General features: G+C 36.3%; 1 protein-coding gene across 16 annotated transcripts in view; it reads right to left on the bottom strand.

The window, feature by feature from the left end:
• PPFIA2 (PTPRF interacting protein alpha 2) overlaps positions 1-19,554 on the bottom strand; it is a 343,054-nt gene that overhangs the window by 37,826 nt on the left and 285,674 nt on the right. For 13 of the 16 annotated variants that reach the window (XM_083807695.1, XM_083807685.1, XM_083807694.1 and 10 more), the window contains 7 exons: positions 18,117-18,208; positions 13,338-13,473; positions 12,627-12,847; positions 9,853-10,090; positions 7,166-7,195; positions 6,146-6,276; positions 5,473-5,627 (listed from right to left, as the gene is read on the bottom strand). In XM_083807695.1, the coding sequence (XP_083663821.1) occupies positions 5,473-5,627; positions 6,146-6,276; positions 7,166-7,195; positions 9,853-10,090; positions 12,627-12,847; positions 13,338-13,473; positions 18,117-18,208 (1,003 nt within the window). The remainder of the gene's footprint in view (positions 1-5,472; positions 5,628-6,145; positions 6,277-7,165; positions 7,196-9,852; positions 10,091-12,626; positions 12,848-13,337; positions 13,474-18,116; positions 18,209-19,554) is intronic. The other 3 variants (XM_083807696.1, XM_083807697.1, XM_083807688.1) reach the window with 1 other exon arrangement.

Here is a 19,554-nt window from a genome sequence, read left to right as displayed (position 1 = left end):
AAATGCTGATGCTTTTCTCCATTTGTCAGTGGCAAATTCTTATTTTTCAACTAATGGATAGTAAACAATTGTGGAGTGGACACCGGGATAATTAGGACAGCACAATATAAAATAAAAGATTTCTATTCTGATTCAGCGATTTTAACCATAAAATGAAGTGTAAATGGTATCTAGCAAAATATCATCACAGGCTTTTGCAAATCACATTTACATGCAATTCAACCAAGTGGGAACAAAACCAACTGCAGTATCATTTTATGACGTTAAATTATAAAAACCCATTTTCAAGCAGCACTTTCAAAGCAGGTGTAGTTCTACCTCTACCACTGGCCAGACGGAATTTTTCTTCAATGAAGAGGGCACTAATTTTCCACATCTCATGATGAGAATGATGCCTCCAATCACAAACACAAAAAACATAACTGTATACTTTGCTTATTCTCATCTGCTTTTCAAAGTCTTACAAAATATCTCATCAAATGTTTCTTGCTGACTCTGGAGTAAACTTATAATTTTTACAAACTGCTGTACATATATAACACCTGTTATATATAAACTGCTGTAATATGTCACACCTTCCTGAGAGAGCAGCTCACCAGATGTTAGGTGTAGATGGTATGATGGCAGTGCAATGGGGGATTACAATCATAGAATCATTCAGGTTTGGAAAAGACCTCTAAGATCATCTAGTCCAAACCTTTAAGCTAGTACTAAAGTCCAGCACTAAACCATGCTACTAAGTTCTACATCTAAACATTTCTTGAAGATCCAGGGATGGTGACTCAACCATTGCCCTGGGCAGCCTGTTCCAATGCCGCACAACCCTTTCAGTGAAGAAATTTCTCCTAATGTTCAACCTAAACCTCCCCTGGCACAACTTGAGGCCATTTCCCCTCATCTTATCACTTGGAATCAAAATAAAGAGCAGCACCTCTACATCAACAAGATTAAACAGACAACCGGCACTTCAGAAACACTTCAGTGACTGTAGCCAGATTTCTGGTTTTGATTCCAACAGTTTTCTTTTTCAACCTTATCACAGTGAAATGATATAAATGTAACTCATGTCTCTTCTGCATGACAGAAGGAAAAAAAAAAACAAAAAACAAAAAAAAACCTCCTAAAGTGAACTGCAATAGCTCATAACTATCAATCAAATAGCTAACACAGGCTTTCTATTGATTGATTGATTGAAGGTCCCCATCTGGTCTCAGTTTACTGTTTGAGTTATAAATCTAGTTCTTCCTCTATGGCTGTAGCATCTTAATGAAAGGCAAGATACGTGACATTCAATAGCTATCCATCTAGAATGCCATTCATCCTTGACAACACCATTAGATCATCTTCTCATAAGGACTAAAGGATATGGGGTAATATTACTCAACAATAGACAGATTTGCTTACTTTCTGTTTTAGAAAGTTAATCCGGGCTTTTGACAGAGCTAGCAAAAATAACAAGGCAGTGATGCTGCAAATACTCTTTGTTCAAGGCTGATGTCCTATCAGCATCAGTGCTGCTATTACCACTTCACTTAAGGAACAAAGCCTGTAAAGTTCTAATGCTCAAGTATTTTCTTCAGAGAATTATAGTGCTACAGCTCCTACCTTCCTTTGGCAAAATAGCTAATGCAGGAGAATGGTCAATGACTTGATAGAGCTCTCTGTTCACATACTGATCAAGCTCAATGAGCCACTCTGAGGATGACTGTGACATTAAATGATCACTCTCACAGACTGGAAAGTATTCTCAGCATACTAGACTTTACCACACAACAAACACATCTGGGCCTTTGAATGATCAAGGGCACATTGTATTGGATATGGTCATTGTGCCTGTTTGTATCTCAGGCATGCAGATGACCATGGTTCTGAACAAACTGATCTCGATGATACACCATACAGATGAACTAGACCAGGAGAGACTAAAAATCCTTGTGATAGATTGTTTTAGGGACTAGAATATTTTAATTGTAAGATGAGGAGAATATGCAAACGTGTATTGTGGTATTCCTCAAGAGAGAGGAGTGGATAAATTTAAAATCAAACTGTCCTGGTTTCAGTTAGGACAGAGTTAATTTTCCTCCTAATAGCTGGTAGGGTGCTATGTTTTGGATTAGGATGAGAAGAGCGCTGATAACATGCTGATGTTTTAATTGTTGCAGAGCAGTGTTTACACCAGGCCAAGGACTTTTCAGCTTCTCGCTCTGTCCTGCCAGTGAGCAGGCTGGGGGTGCAGCAGGAGCTGGGAGGGGACAGACCCAGGACAGCTGACCCAAACTGGCCAAAGGGGTATTCCATACCATCTGACGTCATGCTAAACAATAGATAGGGGTGGCTGGCCGGGGTGGGGGGCCGGCTGCTCGGGGATAGGCTGGGCATCGGTCAGCGGGTGGTGAGCAACTGCATTGTGCATCACTTGTTTCGTACACATTATTGTTAGTAGTGATATTATAATTATTATTTTTCCTGTCTTAATAAACTGTCTTTATCTCAACTCACAGGCTTCACTTTCCCATTTCTTTCCCCCATCCCAGAGAGGGAGGGGGGAGGGTGAGCGAATGGCTGTGTGGTGTTTAGCTGCCAGCCGGGTTAAACCACAACACAAACAAATTCAGAAAATTAAATAAGAGACATTCCTTCCCCCTGTACATTCCTTTCCCCTTCCCCAGTTATTAACAGAAATCTTGAAGAATGTAGAAAACTGGAATCCTGATTCTAAGAAAGATATCCTAAGGCCTATACTTGCCTTTGAACAATGATACAATGATAAAAATAACAAATTATGAAAATAATTATGAAAAAAATGGCAAGTTTAGCAGTGGAAAACTAAATTTTGAAGGTAATGTGGATCAAGGAAATCTTTTGGGTGACAGCCTGGCTCTTCTGAAGTTAATGAAACTTTGGAGGTTCCAATATTGCTTCTTAGATGAGAGTATATATTACACATGATTTTAGAGACATTATGGAACCAGCTACAGAAGTATTATTTGTACATGCAGTGTATAATAATGTCATTGGGATCCTTAATATCCCATGCATTGCCATGAACTTTTAAATTGTTCCTTTAAGTGTAATTGTGTGCATGTGCAAATATGCACATAAGAAAAATTAATGTTTCTGAGGCTCAAAATCAGGTTTCTTGCCTCTGTACTACTTGGTGTTCTATTGAATAAAAGGTATTTTTCATATTCAAAAATATAAGAAGTCTGTATCTATATCAAATCAGAATAAGTTTAATTTAAGAAAAGAGTCAAATCATATTCATTTATTGATTTTGAATTAAAGAATTAGGTAATGAAAAACATATAAATATAATAACTGCAGTGCAATGATGATATGCCTTACTATTTAGGTTTCTGTGACATATTATTTTACTATGAATAGAGCTATTAATCGAGCTATTAATCTGTGCAGCTATTAATAGAGCTGCACAGATATTGAACCTATCATGGAATTGATTCAACTACTACCACTATTTTAATTTTTGTTTATTGTCTTTAAACAGTTACTGAATGGATACTGCCACACAATATTTTTTGTCTTATCTTAAAAATTAAGATGAGGAAAACTATTCTGTAATTCAGCTGCTCAACAATGTCTCTTAATTTCTTAAAATATTTTGTTCTTACTTTTTAGTTACTGTATTTTTTTTGTATATGCTTGTAAATCTAATTTGCTTAATTAAAATCTGCATTGTACTGAAATCTTTGCGATTGAGCTAAAGGATGGTTGTCACAAAAAATTCATTTAATTGCAAATCTTCACTAATAGCTAATAGTGTAATTTCACGAACTGGTGTTGGGAATTACAAACAGGCTTTATCCAATTATGCATATGGCTTATTAATCATGTTGGCTATTATAAGAAATTAATCTATTGCCAGATTATATTGCTCCTGAGGCAATCTTTAAAGGTGTTATTTTATTTTTGTTCATATCGCAAGGAATTGCAGGGAAGACCAGCATATTTATTACATCTTTGTCCTCTGTGTTCCTGAGTTACTGTGAAATCACAGATTATTATACATAATCCATCAGTATTAATAAAATTGGTTTTATGGAATGTAAATTTGAATTAATACCACAGACTAAAGTTATAAAATTCTTCATTAGTGCAGATGGCGACATGCAGGTTTATTTGAGAGATCCATTTAATGGGATCCTGAAATACATTAAACTATGAAGATGATTGAATAAATCAGTTTTATTCTTACTGTAGTGAGGAAAAAAAGGAATTTAAATCAAGATTAAAAATTATTATTATTTTTTAAAGAAAATATAAATAGGAAAAAGGTTGGGGTGTAAATGGAGAATGCTCAGTCCTTTGATTTTACTCTGATATTTTGATCCTAATATTGCATAATTTTATGTTGTAGGATTTTAGTAATGGGTTTGTTAGTTGTTTAAGTTGTGATTAGCATTCATTAATATCATATGTCAATATGAATTTAGGTGGTATTATTATTTTTATATTTAAATTTATTATTTCAAGCCTATGTATCACTTAAGCATTTACACTTACTGCAAACCTTTAAAATTTTTTGTAGGTGTTACGTTGTCACCATGCCAGTAAAAATTTAGTGCCTCACAAAGCTGTACTCTGAAATCTTTGTGACTAGGAAAGAGGTATTATTTCTATTTTATTTTACTAAATTTATGCCTGTGTGGCATGCACCTGTATGCTAATCTTAATCTAGCTAAATCAGATAGCCTAGCAATAGAGACTGCAGCTAAAGATGTACCAATCTGGGTACATAAACTATGAGCCTGTGCCTTAACTGTGACTTAACTTTCCATTGCTTTTGCTACCTAAATGAGGTTAAATACTTGTTAAATAAAGTTGAGGCATGATTGTTTTTTGCATTTGCCGTGGACATACCTCATGGAGCATCACAGAAGAAAAATTTTGCCAGGCATGAATTAGACAAAGATCTTGGCTAGGGAAAAGGGCAAAAGAAATAGGAGGAAAACAAAGTGTTGCCATAGGCAGCATAGCTAATTGCAAAAGTACAGTGAGGACAGCGGTGAAAGGCACTAGCAGACATCTATTGACACACTGCAGTGAGAAAGGCAACTACACCTGCAAGGATCTTCCATATCACATTCTTATACCCCTTAGAGTGGAGTGTATACTTAATTCTCTCTTATCTCCTCTTTATTTTGATTATTTGAGAATACTCAGTTAGCATTTTTAACCTAATTCAAGAAAGTAGTGAACCAGCAGGCTCAGTGAAGAGGGTAGTAGTTTGTAATTTGAGCTAGTAATTTGTGTCAGAAGTCTGCTTTCATTTGTGTTATAGTCATAGCAAACTCCTGACGTATAATTAATGATAACAATGGAGTCTAATGGGAAGGTTCTGCCAGAGTAAAGAGAACAAAAAGCAAATCGGAAAACTGAAAAGAAGCAAAAAAAATAGAAATGGAAAAATGACTGTGAAGTGGTGACCTTGACTTGGTACCACAAATTTCTTACTCAGCTGTCCAAGTCGAGCCTTCTCTTTTTTACCAAACAAGCGTCCTATTGAGGACTTGATTCCTTTCTTCTTGGGAGCTTTGTGCAGGGAGTCCTGACTGCTATTGACACTGCCAAGACCAATGCTTTCCGGCTCCAATGAAGCAGACAAACTACTATGAATGATAATAAAGAAATAGAACAGATAACAAGTTATTATTATTATTATTTAATTTTATTTTCTTCTGAGCAGCTCTGCAAACAAATGAATTGGTTATAATTTAGTAATAATCTTCCCACAAATGAAACAATTAATCACATCTTGCTCCTTAAGTGATCTAGCAATATGCAGAGCAATATGAGACTGGAAATAAATATTTTTAATTTGTTAAGAACCATTGATGACAATTACAGGATATTCCTGATATTTGTCTTTCTAGGATTTGCAGGATCACTACTTCTAGTAGTGATCAAAACTACACCTTAAAACAGAAATATACAGTATGTGTTTTAGCACTGACAAATATTATCAGGATCACATAAGAGACAAAGGTAAAGGTTTCTTTCATGGTACAGAAAACAACTACCAAGAAGAAACATGAAGAAATAAGGGCATTTTAGAGTAAACAACATGATCTGAAGAGAGTAATATGTGGTAAAAGTGAAGTACTGATTCATGGTATGGACATCTTACCTTCTGGCATCATTGTGGTACGAAGAAGGAAGGGTATGTGTCATTCTAATAGCTCTGGGTGTTGGAGGAGGAGAAGTTTCACATTTGATTGTGGCTTTATCTTCACGCCCATCTTCTTCAACTACTGCAATCTGGGGGATAGATACTACATTGAGAGCCAAATGGCTTTTCATGAATTTTTCAACATACATTTCACAAATTTGTCAACTGAACTGAAGCATGTTTGGATTCAAGGGCAGTTTTTTTTGAGCAAATTGTAAGGATTCTTATTGTTTAAAAAGACCACTGGGAAATAATAAAATTGCCTAAACATGGCAGCTTGAAATACATATTTGAAAGGACAGAGAGTACATTTGGAGACAAAATTAATTTCTTTTATCCCAAATGGGTTGATCCAGTAAAGGTCTAAACATGAAAATAACCTTATGCATGAGCAGGCCTCTTTCATTAAGCAGGATTATTCATGTAAACAAAATTCTCAGGGAAGTAAGGGGGAAGGTAAATACATAAACAAGACTACTCCCTCTGCAGTTTGTTAAGTGAATGGTCAAAGCACTTGAAAATAAGCATGAAAAAAGGAGTTTTGTCACAACAAATACTAATTTAATTTGAATACTGTCTCCTCTCATGTAAAGATAATTACCATATTCAGCTCCAATTTTGCAAATACCTTTATATTGCTCCACAAGATTTCAAGCAATCTGACTTTGGTTCCGCCAGCAGTAAAAATGGCCAAAATACATTTGAAGGTAATTCTTTTGTGCCCACACTTTGCTTTTAACTGTATCTCCTTTAAGTGTGTGCTGTAGAGGCTCCTGCAAAGTATCACTAGTGGGCTTTGATCCTTGGAGTAGCAGTGACCCCTGCAAGCCTTTTGAGGTAGTCTTAAAATGACTATGTTCAGGTATTGAATGAAAAGTAGTGAAAGGGGTGCAGCACATGGGAAGGACCCGCTTATTTAAATGGCAGAGGAATATGGCAAAAGCACTCTCCCAAGCTTTTAAAAAGCCAGTATCATACCTTTCTCCGATGTTTCCTTAGATCGCTTGGCTTAAATTGGTAACAAAAGCAGCAACAACAAAAAAGAATGATTAATAAATCTTATTTGAGCATAACAATGCAACACACTTTTTCTTCTGACATTCAGAATCATGAAATAGATATTTCATTAATTTAAGACTACCCATACTATATACTGATTATAAATGTGGTGTCATAACATAAGATAACCCTTTACAAATACACCATCTGTGAAAGCAGTTATTTTTTCCAAAGTTACAATCCCATTTCTTTTCACAAATTTAGCAAAGAATAGGATACTCCAAATTTATGATAGCAGTTTTTAATTTTGGATTTTTCATATAAAACCTTACACTAACCCCATCCCCCAAAACATACATACATATATATATATATAACATATTTGCAGTTTTTTATAATATTACAAACTAATCAATGATTCACCGAGGATACATACAAAATATCATCAAATACCACATCAGAAAAGTGGTATTTCTCTCCAGTTACCCTGTCTTAATGAACTTGGCACCTTTAGTCAATGAATACAAATTCATCTGTCTTCTGTACTGCAGCATTATTTGGCGGTAGAAATCTGATAGAATGTGCTTTGTTCAACCCCTTTTCATTTTTATTTTTTGGTGGATGTCTCATTCATACAAACAGAGCTGAAGAAATTGCAGAATGTTTGGTTGCATAGACCTGAGATGTGGAAAATCCTGTGATACTGCTTCTCCAGCCAGCCCCTATGGGACCATTTGGTAACTTGGGCTCTAGAGACCAGACTATTACTTAACTCTTCCCCAACTCAAGTATTCCCACTTGGAGGATGTCTGATAGTGTGCTGTGTCTGTCCCCAGCCAGGAAGGTAATGAGATATTCAAGATTCAACTCTTGCTAAAACAGTGCAGGGGCAGTGTCCTGAAATGATCAATGTATGTGCTTTGTATGGCGTTACTTTTATGGTTTATGATATGCCAAGAGTCTGGCTGCAATTCATACCGACATATCCGAGTTTTAGTCCAGCTACAGCTGGATGCCAGTGAGGCTGTAGTAACATGAAATGTAGAATCTATACTGCCATTTTGTATTTGAATCTGATGAACACACTGACTGTCTAAATCAAGGCAACTAGGCAGCACGGGTGCCAGCTGGGAGGTCAATTTAACCATTGCCATTAATCTGTAGCCAAATTATTTAGCTTAAATGGTGGATGGAGTCAAACTGCATATTGAGGAAGGTGCTGCTTTGGTTAAGTGGGTAGCACCATGGCAGCCTGTACATCCACCTTCTCAACCATGGTTTTCACCACCACCATCTTAATTTCTGCTCTTCAGCAGTGGGAACCAGGGGGAGAAAAAAGAAACAGTGCCTCAGTCTGTCACACCTGCTAGCCATGACCTCCTCTCACAATAAGAAGGTGCTGTCTTTATTTCCCAAGAAGGCAGCAAATGCGTTCAGGTGAGTACAAGTAGCTGTCAGTTTCCAGAAAGAGGGCAGGGAAGGAATACGCAACTAGAAGAAGACAGACAAGAAATTCTACTCCCACCTGAGTAGGAGCCACATGGAGGATGAATAGCTGGGCTTCACTCTCAGCTGTTCTTAGCTAGGGAACCTTTTCAGCTAGGAGAGTTAATTTCTGCTTTCTGATTGAGATCAAAGCTCATTTCCCCTCTGCTGAGAGGCCCCATGAGTGGACACTTGTCTCCACATGGAACCATTGCTGCTGCTTCCCAGGAGTGGACTGTAGGACACTGATGATGTTCAGATTACCAGAGAAACAGCAAGAAATAAATGGGGTTACACATATCCTATTCTCCTCACTGTATATCAGACATCATCAGAATGGGCTGCTTTGATTTTATTCTTTCTTAATGCTTAAGTAGATGAATTCACTCAGGCTCTAAATTTCAGTTTGTAGCCCACACTGAACACCACACTCTGTGTCTGCTTTCTTATCAATATTAGAGTTGAACATCAGAATATGCTGACACATGCTACATTGACTTACATGACTATGTGCAATTCCTTTTCGTCTAGAACCAAAATCATTATTATTATCATTTTTTGCAAATCCCCTTTCAAATCAAAATAGACATATCTCAGAATATGTGCGTAAAGGTACAGTAATGTTAGAATTTCTTTGCAGGATAATTTGGTGTCTAGGTATTGCAAACTATCGGTAATGTTGAAACATAGCAGTTAAATGAATTATTGGAAAAAAAGAAGCACCTATTTCATGTGCTTGATATACTGTCATGAAGAATACATACAAACTGGTGCAGGTATAATGAGGTTTTAATGTCTGCTACACACTTCCTGGAGGTTTAAACTTGCCAATAGCCCCACTGTGTGATAGCTACTTCACTTCAGAGCTTTTCATTAGAAAGCATTTTCCACTTATATATTAATTACAGTATTTCTAATGATCAGTTCTGTTTCTTATTATTTCCATTGCCTTTGTGCTGAATGCCCTTGATCCTCAGATCAAGATGTCCCTGGTGAATCACGTAATGCTCAGAAAACACAATAGCAAAAAAAAAAATCACAGATGTCCATATTCTAAGAAATTTACTATCTGTTTGTATGACAGAGAGGTGAATATAGAATTAGAGAGATGAGCCATCCATACAGTGAAAATATGATGCTAGAAATATCACACCTAAAATGGGCATCACAGAGGTTCTTACCAGTGTCATTACCCCCATTCTATCCATCTCCCTGGCTGGACTGCGAGGTGTGAGTTTAGGAGTTGAGTGTCCACTGGGAGGAGATGAGCTTGCAAGTGATGATGCCGTCACTGAGCCAGTAATGGATGTGCCTTGGTGGACTCTGGCTAGGTTTAAGCCTTCCAGACTCACGCTGGCCACTCTGTTCTCTATCTCTTCAGCACGCAGTTCTGTTGACTCTTTTTCTTCTTGGATTAACCTTATGAAATAAAAGAACACAGTTCAACTTAGGCCAGAATTAGTACTCTAAAAGCATTCTCCAATTCTGAAAGCAAATTTTTCTTCCTTGGTACTTCTCATTGTCTCACATATGCACAGAGACTCACATTGGCATACAATATATACGTACAACAGATGTTATATATGCCCACTACTGACTGTGTTTTTAATTTCTCATTATAATTTCTTCCTTCATTTCTGCATACCCCAAAATTAAACCTAAAAAATACTTCCTTTCAAATGAGATCCAAAAGAAAAAAAAAAAAATCAAACATTAGTTTCATAGATCAACCCCAAAATAATATTGAAAAACATGTTTTTAATCACCAGAATTACAAAATCCTTTTTTTTAATTCCTCTATCCTCAAAAACAATCGGAAGAATCTGCCCAACAACTAGACTTGATGTATGACATGTAAGAAAGATTAGTTTCTTTGCAAACGAGAAAGTGCAGGAGAGGGGGAGTTAACAATCTGATTTACCATAGAAAACTAATTCCACTCTTAAGTTGGTTTCATCTGATTTTCTGTTGCTAAAGCATAAACACAAATTTAAAGTCAAATGAAATTGGGCCTTTGAGAAGGGAATTACTAGGATAATCCACATTAAAAAACAAACAAACAAAAACAAGAGAACATGCAAAACAATTTATGTTTCATCCCTACAAACTGATGAAAAAACGAAAGTTTCTCAAGTATTAAGTTTTTAAGTGATTTTTGTTATAATAGCTCTTATTGGCGACAAATACTAGTTTCTTAGACGTACAAAGCTTCAACAGGATTTTTCGACTGGATTCTTTAGTTTTGCTTAGATGTTCTTTGCTCATAAACCCACATTAGAAGGAATCTATTTTTGCAAATAGGAGGGAAAAGGATGAGAGACCTAAGTAAAATGACAAAATACGAAGCCTGGAGATACTGAATCTGTGAACCAGGCTTGCTTTTTTAGTGACGGTAATAAAAGCCTATATACCAGTATAAGCTTATCAGTAGGGGAAATAAACTTCTCTCACACGACCTCCAGCAAAAAAGGCTATATAAGACTTCTCCCTTTTTCTTCCTTTCATGACATAAAACTGTACCTACCATCTAAGTCAAGATCCTCTGTTTAATAAAACAACGATCTGACTCAAGATGGCACAAATAATATCTATGTTACCTTTATGTGCAATTCTTTGTCACAATATTTTATAGTATTATATAATTAGAATCACAGAATGGTTTGGGCTGGAAGGGACCTCAAAGATATCTAGTTCCAACCCCCCTGCCATAGGCAGGGACACCACACACTAGACAAGGTTGCTAATTACTTGTTAAATTTTTAAAATGTTAATATGTTTAAAATTTATATATTTGTTGAATCTACAGCTTCCTGAATTGGTCACAGTGCTGACTTTGTAATAATAGAAACAATGGATAAAGTTCTCTTCTACATGCGCTCTAAATACACTGTTTTAATGAAACAGTCTCCGAACAACAAAATTTCTCTCTACATTTCTTTCTTGATAGGTGTAATAAAGGATGGGATAAAATCCCATCTGAATGAAGAAATTCTGGGAGTAGTGAAAACTGAAAGCTGTAGATCTATAACAAAAGGTCTCCCCTGGAATGCAAAAGTTATTCGAATTCCATAAATTTCAATAGAGTTCTGTCTTTAAAGATACCTTGCTCAAAGAAAGTTTGAGATCTGGCAGAAGGTAATCTGATTTTGATTATACTTCTAAACATACTTTTTCTGTCTATAAAATTACCAGAAAATGACTAATACATTTAGTAACATCATCATCTCCTACAGAAATGAGAGGATGCTTTTGACATACCAACTTTTTAAAAGTTATCTTACATGAAAAACATGTAAGAATGTTTTCAGCTTAAAACATGGTTTTGTTTATAAAAACTACTTTATTAAAATATGTTATTGGATTCTCTATCACTCCATTACCTTTGCACAGAATTTAGCAAGACACATTCATTTCACTGCCTATTTCCAAGCATTAGAAGTCAACCTTGGAGCATGAAAAAAATAAATCACATTCTGTGGTTCCATAGAAAATCAAAACCATGTCTTGGAAACATGGCTTCTGTTAGATGTAACAGAGGAATAATCAGCAGAAGAAACCATGAACAGCTCTGAAGTATTTCAGATAGGAGGTCATTAGTGAGCAGGTAGAATTATGCAGAATAGGGGGAAAAAAAAAACATGAAAAGAGGACTGTGGAGGGAGATTTGTCAAATGTGCCAAGTGTTATTATTGTATTTCTTTTCAATTGCCAAGCAGTTCTTTATATGAAACATTTTTTGAAAGTAAACATTTATTTTTTTCTGCGGTTGGGAATTGAAGAAAACGATGTTATCTTCACTCAGTAAATACTCTCATATGAAAAGCAGACACATTATCAATCCTTTAAATGTACAAGTGGTCCCCTAGTCATTATGAATGGTATCTGAACTCATGCACTGAAGAGACCTTAAAGCTGTAAACAAGAACACTACCACAGCTGGTTCAAGGTTACATACCTGATTTCTTTATTGATTGCATCTAGCTGTTCCTGAAGCATCATGGCCAGAGTCTGGGCATCAGAATGGCCACTTGGTGACAGGAGGTCCATGGAGCTGAAAAGTGTTTCTCTATCATCATCATCAATATCAGACATTTCAGTGTCACTTTCAAATGGATGGCTGCTCAAAACGCCAATCTGCTGTGTCCTATTCCACTCATGATCTCCAAGTGATTTTACCTAACCAGGAATTAGAATATATATGGCTTATTCCATGGAAAACAACTGCAAAGCTGAACTATAAAATGGGAAAGGAAAGCAACTGACATTTAAGAATACTTATTCAATGATTAATTCTCCATTAATACTTGCAGTATTACAGCAAGAGGGCATTTGGCATTGCAGGGGATGTAAAGTATTTTCACACAATTTTTAATGCTGTGTAAAGTTAATTCTTAGGAAAATTTATGAAGATATTGAGAAAAGACAGATAATCAAGCATGTTTGAACTCTGATGTCTGAATTTCAATGTTTTCTGCCTTCATTTTAGTACAATACTCATAACCGAGTATATATACATATTAACAAAACAAAAAAAAAACCACCAAAAAACTTGGTGTATATATGTAAGTATTCATTTATTTATTCTGGAAATACACAAACCAAAAGCTTATTAGTCTGAAAAACATGCTCTTATTTGGAAATATATGAAAAGAAATTGGGGATTAACCTTTGGTTCGTCTCTGCGTACTCCCATCCGTCCCCTCCTAGGTCGCCTTATCACTTTAGTTGACCGATAGTCAGACTGGCTATCAACCAGTGAGCCCACAGAATACCTCAACTCTGTTGACGAGTCAAGGTGAGGCCTGAAAAAAGAGTCAAAGAAATAGACTGGGTGACTAAACACAGTAGTAATAGTAGTAGTAATAATAACAAAAACAACAATCCAATGACCACTTGAGGAACACAGATTTTTTAATAAACAAATTATGTGAGTTATATTACTATGTGGATTATATTATTATTGTCTGACAAATTTGATGGCCTAAAAAATTTCATGGCCTTCTACAATGGGATTACAGCATTGATGGATAAGTGAAGAGCAACTGACATCAACTACCTGGACTTGTGCAAAGCCTTTGATACTGTTCTGCACGACATTCTTGTCTCTAAATTGGAGAGACATGGATTTGATGGATGGACCACTCAGTGGGTAAGGAACTGGTTGGATGGTCACTCTCAAAGAGCTGTGGTCAACGGCTCAATATCCAAGTGGAAACCAGTGACAAGTAGTGTTCTTCAGGGGTTGGTACTGGGACCAGTGCTGGTTAACATCTTTGTTGGTGACGTGGACAATGGGATTGAGTTCACCCTCAGCAAGTTTGCTGACAACATCAAACTGTGTGGTGTGGTCAAGATGCTGGAAGGAAGGGATGCAGAGGGTCTTGGAAAGGCTTGAGAAGTGGGTCCACGCAAACCTCATGAAGTTCAATAAGGCAAAGTGCAAGGTCCTGCATCTGGGTTGGGATAATCCCAAGCACAGATAGAGGTTGGGTGGAGAATGGATTGAGAGCAGCCCTGAGGAGAATGACCTGGGGGTGCTGGTGAATGAAAAACTCGAGTCAGCAACATGCACTTGCAGCCCAGAAAGCCAACCGTATCTTGGGCTTCATCAAAAAGAGTGTGGTCAAGGGAGGCGATTGTCCCCCTCTAGTCTGCTCTTGTGAGATCCCCATCTGCAGTACTGCATTCAGTTCTGGGGTCCCCAGTATAAGAAGGACCTATTAGAGTGGGCCCAGAAGAGGTCACAAAGATGATCAAAGGGCTGGAGCAGCTCTCCTGTGAAGAGAGGCTGAGAGAGTTGGGGTTATTCAGTCTGGAGAAGAGAAGGCTCCAGGGAGACCTCATAGCTGCCTTCCAGTACCTAAAGGGGGCCTAAGGAAAGCTGGGGCGGGACTCTTTGTCAGAAAGTGTAGTGATAGGACAAGGGGTAGTGGTTTTAAACTAAAAGAGGATATATTCAGATTAGATATAAGGAAGAAATTCTTCACTGTGATGGTGGTGAGGCTCTGGAATAGGTTGCCCAGAGAAGTTGCGGATGCCCCATCCATGGAAGTGTTCAAGGAGAGGTTGGATGGGGCTTTGAGCAACCTGGTCTAATGTAAAGTGTCCTTGCCCATGGCAGGAATTAGATGATCTTTAACGTCCCTTCCAACCTAAACCATTCTGTGATTCTATGTATCAGAGAATAAATGACAAAAACATATCACAAAAATCAAAACAAAAATGTGAGAAGTTGAAATCATATTATAAGAACATTATAAGATATTACTAGAAAACTAAGGTAGAAAACAACAACTTGCAGTAGGACCTTGCAGTCCAAAACTTCAACATGAAAAACAAGCAGAGTTTAGGACAAGACAATTAGCAGAACTGGCTGCTAAATATACTGTCCTGTATATTTTTCTTCTACTTCCCTGAATAAAGATACTAGAGGTCACTGTAAGAATGATACATGTTCAAGAGTGAGGTTATCTATAACACATTCTTACAGTTCAGCATTATAAAAATATTAGTGAACTGCCCTGTGATACATAGCGTAATTTTTGAATGATTCATGTTTGTTTGATAATACTTTTGAGAAATTTAACTGCTATGAGGGATGCAACCTAAGAACAAGTACCTAAACATTTTCCATAAAAATATATTCAAGACATAACTATGGTTTTGAAAACAGAAGCGCTCTCTCCAACAAGAAGAATGGCCCATACTTCAGAAATATTCTGGAATAATGATGGTTGACCTCAAATTTTTCCTGTAGTCCTGTTAAGTCTTGGGATGTTGTGGTGAGGCATATACTCGATAACGTCAGCATATTTTTCTTGGCTGCAGACAGTGGTCACTGGCCTTTCTGTCCCTGATAAAATAGCAGCAGTAAAAATTCTCTACTTGGTGCTATTAGAAACAACCTGACTACAGGCTGCATAGAAGATGCGGAAGAGCTAAGGATGTGTACACCATTTAAACATTCAGCCACAGCAGTGGAGACCTGTCAAATTTCTAGTTCTTAACACATAACCAATCTCCACATAAAAATACATGAATAGTATAATTATAATAGAAAAATGAAGCGTAACAAATACTATACTAAATCAACCACTTTTGTTTATAGTGACTCCTTAAATAAGCTTGACATTTCACTATAAGAGCATAAAATGAGAGTTTCATGTTTTTTTTTTTTTTTAAACTTGGGAAAATACAATTAGCTACAGACAACTTACAAGGTTCACAGCAATGTTAATAATCAGTTTTGGGAAACAAAATAGGAATAAGTTTTGTTCTTAAAACAATTTTCTCACTTGGGAAAGATGTTGTTGAAGAAAATGATGGTTTTAATCTTGGACATAAGAAAAGCTAAATGAAGGAAATCATTCAGAAAAGCACATATATCTCTGCTGAAAAGTGCAGACTGTTTCCCTGGGCTCTAGTTCTGTATCTGTTTCTAAAAAGAGAGATTTACTTTTCCTTAAGAACAACTTATTTTGAATTAAAAAATATTGCACTTTAAAGACTGTAGTATTGGTCTCAGATTTCAAACACCATTTTAATTAAAAAAATAATCCAATATTACAACTGTGGTATCTATTAATTGATAAATGGGAAATGTGAAGATAGTGGATAAACATGAAAACCTCTAGCAGCTACAGGGACTCCATGCACCTGCAGAAACATACAGACGACTACATATTTTAGTAGGAAGCCCTCCTCATCAGAGCAAGCAACAACAAACATGATTAGCTATCTCTTCAGAAACACCAAATAGTGACCCCTTTGCCCTGAAATGGGTTACTTTATAGCTGAATAAAGGCACTTTGACAGAGCACATGGAGAAACTTAACTTACTGCCTGGTATTATAAGTACTTTGACAAAGCTAAAATAATAATGGATGGATTTCAAGGGCTAATACCGTCTGTTTGTTTTTTATAAATACTGCAAGAAAACAAATGAATAAAATATCTGGCACTGGAATTTCTGAAACGTGAGCACGTGTCACAGAAGTCAAACCAGAGATGTTAAAATTTCATGGACAGTGAATGTGTTTTAGAAATTTGGTTTTGGGTAGAGCACGCATCAGAGTTCCTACTGTTGTCATAAATGTTCTTTTTGAGCAGCCATCAGTCTACCTTCCATAAGGCTTCCCATCATGGGGCTTCCATAATATCGGGGGTGGAGGGGGAGGAGGAAATTACTTTTTTAAGAATTCCTTACAACTTGCTTTTGTTGTTATACTAATAACAAATCTTGATAACAATGGGGCTTGGGCTACAAATGTCTTAAACTCTTTATCTACATTGCCAGGCAATAATTTTTTGATTCATTTTGTTTTAAATCTATCTGTATGTCTCTCCCCTCTGATATTGTAAACCTATTAGGGCAATGACTCTTTTCTAAGTTTGTACAATATTTGCTGTAATAGAACTTTGCTTTGATAACATGCTTAGTATGTATATAAGTAGATAAATACTTAGTACTTGTGCAGCAAGTTGGTAGATAATAAACAACCCAGGTTCATCTCTGGCAGCAGATATTTATCTGCTGCCCAGCTTTATTATTATTATTCTGAAAGAACAAACTCCTGCAAATATAGAACTAAATATGGACTGAGAAGAATAAGTATTTAATGCTGAAACTTCCCTGTTCCAGACAGGGGGAAGTGTATTAGAAATGAGATAGTACTCCAGCTGTGTGGAGCCAGGAGCTGGACTTGATGATCCTTGTGGTCCTTTCCAACTCAGGATAGTCTATGATTTTGTGAAAAATATTATTCCAAATGATAACACAAAGTTGAGGTTTAGGGATACATTTAGGCAAGAAGGGCTGCCTTTCTAGAATAATAAATTAATTTCAGCTGTTAGTACAGTTTCTACAGTACATCTCACTATTGTTTCCATATTGCTTTTCCACCACAAAGAGACAATGTTCAGTGCCCTGTCACAACACTCTTACTGTCAGAACACTTTTTTACTATGTCACAACATATTGCCTTAATCTTTAGTTCAAGTTTTGTGATCTTTTCCTATACATTAGGCAAAGCTGTGCTACTTCTTGCTAATAATAATAATGAAATGTTAGGTCTAATTGATAGAATAAATAAATATGGCCTTAGATATACTGAGCAGCTTTAGTATTAACAATGATGGTTACAACTTTGTTATTACAGAATCCTGAGAGAAAATGGGTATTTGGCTATGCTTTTAAAAACATTCCATAATGTCAAAGACTTTCCTTAATCACAGTAATATTTCAGTGTATTCTCATTGCTATAAAGCCCCAGTTACCTATGAAAAAAGTGAAAAGTGACAGTAATAATCATTCCACAGATCCTATATTTTTAAAGAAATACATGATTATATGTGGTTTGAATGCATTCTTGTTGTAAAGGCTTGACACTTATGCTCATGTTCTCTTTCAATTCAAAGGGAGGAAACTTTTGTTGTTAAATATTACCTTGACAATGTGGGTTCAATTAAAGAACCAGCCCTCAATTTCATTTGATCCAGTTCAGATCTCAGTTTCTCAATTTCTTCTGCAAGTCTTTCCTGGAAATCAGAAAAGTAAGATATACTTGTGATCCAAAGTACTTTTAACTTTCTGAGATATTAACCTTACAAAGCTAAACAAGTAAGATAAATTACACTGAATGTAACACTGAGTATAATAAGAAATACCACTGAACTCATTCAAGTCTCTTTATTGCTAATATGACATATGCATGAAGAGGAGATTGTACAGGTTTCCCTACCATTTTTCCATTATCTAGAAGTGATGACAGGACAGGTTCATACTGTCCTACTAAGCTGTCTTTATGTCAACCCATGAGCTTTACTTTTTTCCCAGTTCTCTCCCCTGTCCCTCTGTGGGGGAGTGAGTGAATGGCTGTGTGGTGCTTAGCTGCCTGCCAGGTTAAAAGACAACAAGAGTAAAAAAAGGTATTCATAATTCAAGTTTAGATTCTGTGTTAGAAACTTTTGTTTCATTTGACAGAGCTTTAGAAATGTCTTTTTTGTCATGTAACTTGGTGGTGAAGTATGATCCTGATTTTGCTACAGTTGAATCACATTCGAGACATCTGTAATAAGACAGGAAGTACGTGGCAATAGTGAAGAACGTAAGGGCAATGTCGTGAATGTCACGATAACACCTACAAGTCTTATTTTGCAGAAGTCTTTTGCACTTCCTTCCCCTCTCCTGCAGAAAGTTCCTCATCAAAATCACTCTTATAATTCGCAAAGACAAAACAAATGGCAGTGGAAAGACTACATCAATGCAGGCAAGTAGAGCAGCTGCTGGGGCATAATTACAAATGAGCAATCCAAATGGCAGTGAACAAACTACATCATGCAATAGCACCATTATTGTACAGTAGTAGCCGTACTAGAGGAGTTGCTGTAGCTTAGATTCCATTAAAGTAAGTCCCAAATTTCTTGCTTAGATTCACAAAAAGTCTGCAGCAGCCAAGAACCCAACCAATTTCACAAGATCCTTTTTGGGACTTTAATTTGGATATTTCTCTGCCCTTCTACAAAGTTATCTGAATGTAGATGAAAATGACAAATGATTTGAATAGATATTTCTTTTGTTATTTTTCTCAAAGTAGTTTTTTTTAGATACTGAATTTCGTATTTATTTTAGTATTAAATGAAGCTATGCTTTAAAAATTCTTTTAAGTAGATTTAATATGCTATAAAAACACTCCTGTGAATGTGAAGACAGATACTGTATTTGTGTATCTTACTGCCTTCAAGGCAAGTATTACTTCAAAACAAAATCTTAACATTTGGAAATGGAATAATATTTATAATTAATTTGACTGATTCACTAAACAGTATTAGGTGTTAATTTGCAATGAACTAAGAAAGCCCATTTTCAGTTATGTTTAGCATAA

The sequence above is a fragment of the Anser anser genome (genome assembly GCF_964211835.1).
Source record: "Anser anser genome assembly, chromosome: 1".
NCBI lineage: Eukaryota > Metazoa > Chordata > Aves > Anseriformes > Anatidae > Anser > Anser anser.
Note: the sequence above shows the minus strand (reverse complement) of the source record. Positions and strands in the feature narration are given on the sequence as shown.